The following is a 5,231-nucleotide window of genomic DNA, read 5'->3' as shown; positions in this document are numbered from 1 at the left end:
ATGAAAACAAGCACACGTAGCTTGTAGAAGTGACCTAAAAGGCTGAAATCCTGGGCGAGCCTGCACTAAACTTTCATAGGAGCTAGGCATTGTTCAAAAGCTCTTTATCTGCCAAGAGGAATCAAGATTTTGTTCATCTGAGGAGTTCCTGGCACGAAGGCACCCTTGGAGCAGCACAGTGTGATTGATGTGTCCACGGGCGTGCTTACGGCGTCTACAGAAACTTCAGTTCTGTGAGCGGGATAGGGTTACCCGGAATAGACATAGAAGACAAATTGCTTCTCAGCTGTTTTGTTCCAATGATATTTAAAAATATTTGGGAGGGGAAGTGTGCACTGTGCTAGGGAGCCGGAGCCTTCACGCACCAGCCTGGAGCACCTCGAGGTGCCGTGCGCTCGTCAGCGCGGGTCGTTTGGTGTACGGGGAGGAAAGGGTTCGGTTCAGCTCCCGGAGGGTTTATCAGCATGACAAGTTATTCAAGTTATGCCAAAAATACACAGAAAAGACACTTCAGGCAGAGCTCTAGGAATGCAAAAATCTTCCACTCCTGGTAGGAAGCTTGAGCCCACGTTTGTACGTTGATGCAGCCAAACACAAGCTGCCGAGCTGCCGGCTCGGTTTGGAACTGGGGCAGGGTTGGAGACAAGTCTCTGCCTTTTCCAGACCCCAGCACTGGGTTGTTCACTGCTCTCGGGGTGAGAGGAGGTATAATGGCTTTTTATTGAGTGAAATAAAGCTGATAGCGCGTGTCCCGTCGTGAACTGGGGTTTGGTGACCAGGGATGCGATGTGATTGTCTGTGTGCTGTACTGATGCCCTTCATTAATGGCTCTACTGAAACATGGAAGTGCTGAGGCCATTCATAATTTCCAGAGCACTCAAAGTGTGACAAAAATAGCCTGTCCATCAGTGATCTGCTCGGTGGAAGATGGAAGCCCAGCTCTGTCCTTATGGTAAACCTGGGTGTTCCAAGAAGTTGTGCCATGGCTGAATTCGACTCTCCACGTCTGGATCAATAACAAAAATGTTTTCAGTTCTGCACGCACGTGACTTCTTGCACTCAGCTCGGGAAGAGGCCAGAATCCCCTTCAGAGCATCCAGGCATTTCCCTCCCTCCTCACCTTTCCCGAACAGGAAAATCGCGAGGCTTTGTGCTGACCCATTTACACTTCCCCGTGTCTCAGTGCTGCTGGGCAATTTTGCTCAGCATCCCCGAGCAGAGGGGCAGGGTGGATGCTGCTTCAGAGGGAGCCCGACGGCAGGCAGCAGGCTGCCCACATGGCAACACGCTGAAATAGCAACGTGGAGAGGTGAAATGGGCACACAGGAGCATGCAAGATGCCGAGAACAAAATTAATCAAGTTACCATGCGGCCTGAAGAACAGAAATGATTTAGTCATAGTTCAGGGTATTATGCCAAGAAATTGGGTAATAAACTCAGTAAGCAAGAGGAACTGGAATTGCTCACCAATGAGCATCGGTATGACCTACTTGGTTTTATCAGGGAATCTGGGGGGAAAAGTCAGCTGACTGAAAGGGCAAAACTGGTGGTTACAACCCTTAAGAAGAACTGAGCTGCCGAAGAGGAGGGGGAGCAGCCCTGACAGATGCACTGCAAGCAGCCGTGAACACTTTGCTGCAGGATAAAGTGCAAGTGGCTGCTTGCTCCAGCTCGCTGCAGCTGCTGAATCGCACGAGGAGCAGAGCAGCCAGCTACTTGCATCTCTCCAAAATACCTACAGACAAAGCACCGTGTGGTCGCAAGGCTTCCATCCAGGCAACATGCTGCAGGAGGCTGCAGGATTGGTGTTACTGAACCCTAAGCACTCATGTTTAACATGGGTAACAAGTGGCACCAGAGGAATGTTGGAAGGGGCTGAAAATGTCAGGTCCTGTCATTTCTCTGGAGTGTGAAGGCTTCAGGGAGGGGAGCACAAGCAGGCATCCCAAGGGAATCACATATTACCCTCCCAGGTCACCTTTTTCCCTAAAGAAGAGGTGGAAGAACAGAGTCATCACTGAAGGAGCTGTTCAGGAGGCAGGCACTTGGCCGTTTTCAGCTGTGATGGCAAGGGACCAAGAGCACTGTGATCCCCTGGGTAGCGTTCGTAGCGGGGTGAGCTGTGCACGTGCACAGCAGCCCCTAAACCCCCCAGCACAGGCACGGTGTCTTCCCTCTTCCCATTGCTTTGCACCTCTTCAGCAGTCTGATTTTGCCCTGCACCAAGGCTAGTTCAGAGGCACTTAGAAGTACCCTACTCAGAATGAATTTTGCTGAAAACCACCAGTTTTTTCACACTTACAGTTCCTCCAGGGCACGTTCCTGTGCCTCGCAGCTCATCCCTCTCTAGGCACGGAGGTGGGGGGCGCAGGTCCCCTCTGGGGATCCTCACTTGCGATCAGTTTGAAACCTCTCTCTGCCTCCAGCACTAAATCCTGCTGCTGTCGGGCAGGTCCTGTGGGTCTGGGGGGGGATGCTGAGCTGAAGAGAGCTTTGTGGGGCTGCAGGGGTGGCGCAGGGCTGCGGAGGGCTGCTTGGGGCCGGGAGGGGGCTGCCCAGGGGCTCCGGGATGCCTGGGACGGTGCAGAGGATGCAGGAGGCTGCGGCAGGGGGATGCTCGGGGCGGCGGGGGGCTGCTGCCGGCTGGGAGGGATGCTGGGGGCCAGGGGAGGGGATGCCGAGGGGCGGCGGGGGGGAGGTCCGCGGGGCGGCGGGGGGCTGCGGGGCGGAGCCGCGGGGTGCCCCTCCCGGCGGCGCTATAAACCGGCGGGGCTCGGGCGCGGGGCTGCCTTCGCTGGGGCACCCGGGGCCGGGGCGGCCGGGACGCCTCCTGTCCGCAGCGATGGCGAGGGGGCGGCTGTCGGGGGGCGCCTGGGGGGCCTTGGTGCTGCTGGGGCTGATGCTGCCGGCGGCCCCGCCGGCCGCCGCTTGGTACAAGCACGTCGCCAGCCCCCGGTACCACACGGTGGGGCGAGCCTCGGGGCTGCTCATGGGCGTCCGCCGCTCCCCGTACCTCTGGCGCCGGGAGCTGCCGCCCGAGCCCCCCCGCCGCCCCGGGGGTCCCGCGCCCGCCGCCCCCCAGCCCCCGGGCAGCCCCGACGGGGGGTCCCCGCCGCCCGCCCCCCCGCCGCCGCCGCCTCCCGGTCCCGGTCGCCTCCTGCAGCGCCTGCTCCGGCGGGGTTGGGGCTGGGGGGGAGCCCGGCCGGCCCCCGCCCGGCCGCCGCCCGCCGCCCGCGGAGCTCAGGTAAACCGGGACCCGACGGCAGGGCGCCGGGGGGGGGGGGGGGGGGGGCGGCGGGATGGTCCCGCTGCACCGGGCTGCACCGGGCCGGGGAGGTGGCGCTTGGGGTGCGGGAGCCTTGCTGCGGTCCCCCTGCGGCCCCCTGGGGGGCTGGAGGGGTGCCACCGGGTGTCTGGGTGCGGGAGGCTTGCCGCTGTCTCCCACCGTGCAGGCATCGGGGGGGGGGGGGGGGGGGGGGGACACGGTGGGAGAACAACCCGAGCAGAGACCCCATGGCATCGCTGGGGTGCAGGGAGATGCCCCTGGCACCTGGGGGATGCCCCAGTTAGGGAGTGAGGGGAGCCGGGACCCCGCGGGACAGCCCGTGCCCTGGGGGGGGGGGTTCCAGCCCCGGCTCTGGGTGGCTGTGATCGCGTGAGCTGGCAAAAGTCTCTGCTGCATTTTGAAACTTAGACCATGAGGTCCCAGCAGGATGGAGCCGGCAGCCAGGCTTCCTCCCGGTGAGATGTGTTTGGAGAGGCTGCACTTGGGTCTGGGGGCAGAAAAAGGAGCTGAGGGATTTCTGTGCCCGTGTTTGGGGTATCCCAAGTCTGCACCCTGCAGGGACTGAGCCATCGGTACCATGGAGGGGTGTTTGTGGTACTGGAGGTGCTGAGGAGCTCCCGCCATCACCCCTCTGCAGGACCCCTCTCCCTGCCCTCTCCACTTGGCCAAGCTGCGTGGGACTGTTTTGGGGCTGTGTCCAAGCATTAAATCTCTTTTCCCCTATGTAAAGCAGGAGCCAACACCCGGCTGAAATCCAGGGATGCTTTTAGATGTTGGATCAGCCCCGAAACATATTCCCATCCACACCCCCCGCCTTCATTTTTTGGAGGCAATCTGGGATTATTATCTTTTGGGAAAAGCCCAGGCAGCTCAGCTCAGCCCGCGCCGTGCCCGTCCCTCCGGCAGCCTGGCTGGAAGCACGGACAGAGCCCGTGTCGTGGTGGGGGTGCAGCGCTCTGATTCCACAGCACAATCTCCACGAGAGCTTTGCACCTGGGTGTTTATACGGGTGCTTGAGCCGCGGGGCGTGATTTGTGTGCACGGCCTCTTGTGGGAACAGAAAGGGTCCACAGTGACCATGGGTAAGGTCTGAGCCCACGTCCTGAACGCGTGGCTGGTTTTGGGCACTGTTCAGAGGGGAAATGTCCTCGTGGGGAGGGCAGAGCTGGGTGATGGGGCCACAGCTGGATGTCCTGGGTAATAACCATATAATAACACGGGGTCCTTTTCGTCTTTCAGCCTCTTCCGATTGAAGACTTGGCTCTGCTCCGCTGAAGGGTCCCGGCAGGGATGCTCCGGGCGCTGGAGGAGCGCTGGCTGCCCGAGGTGGGGACTGTTTCCATGGCTGGTGAGGAGGAGTTTCATCGGCGGCTCTCCGGGTTTCTGACCTCTCTGAAACCATACAGACAGTTGCATTTGAAAAAATCTGATTTTTCTTGCCCACTGTCCAGACACAGTGGTAAATTCATCTTGTTTTCAGGTCAACTTAGTGCTATAAACTTGGGGAGAAATACACAGGGAAAATATTTATTTTGTTTATTTTTTTTAGATTTCTGTACTAGCTTGTTTGCAATATGACACAAACATGTACTGTTTGCTTCCTAGGAACCTGCCCTCATTAAAATGAGAATCGATCAAAGGAAACGTGTTTCATGGTGCACTTTTTTAATTTTTTTATTTTTTAGCAGAAGCTGGCATGGCTCAGACAGGGCTCAGACACTTCGGTGTTCTGCTCACTCCCAGATTTTTCTGATGTGATCTAACTCCTTGACAGAGTTCCTTCTGCAGCCGTGCAGTGAATCTCCTTTAGTGCCCACTGGGGAGTTACTGCCGGGGGTTCTCAGTTAAGGTGACAAAGTTTGAAATCTTCCCTGGACTCTGCTGAACAAAAGCTCTGCAAGTCCTCTGCTCTGGTTGCTTGTCTGCAGGTTTAGATCTTAATTTT

At 58.2% G+C, this 5,231-nt stretch overlaps 1 protein-coding gene across 1 annotated transcript; it reads left to right on the top strand.

The window, feature by feature from the left end:
• Positions 1-2,719: 2,719 nt before the first annotated feature.
• NPW (neuropeptide W) lies at positions 2,720-4,930 on the top strand (the record flags this gene model as incomplete). Its single annotated transcript, XM_035339800.1, has 2 exons — positions 2,720-3,244; positions 4,526-4,930. Coding segments are annotated over 2 exons (561 nt in total), but the record flags the coding sequence as incomplete, so codon positions are not given.
• Between the last annotated feature and the right edge of the window lie 301 nt (positions 4,931-5,231).

The sequence above is a fragment of the Oxyura jamaicensis genome, chromosome 14 (assembly GCF_011077185.1).
Source record: "Oxyura jamaicensis isolate SHBP4307 breed ruddy duck chromosome 14, BPBGC_Ojam_1.0, whole genome shotgun sequence".
Lineage (NCBI taxonomy): Eukaryota > Metazoa > Chordata > Aves > Anseriformes > Anatidae > Oxyura > Oxyura jamaicensis.
The sequence above is the reverse complement of the archived record's forward strand: the minus strand, read 5'-3'. Positions and strand labels throughout refer to the sequence as shown.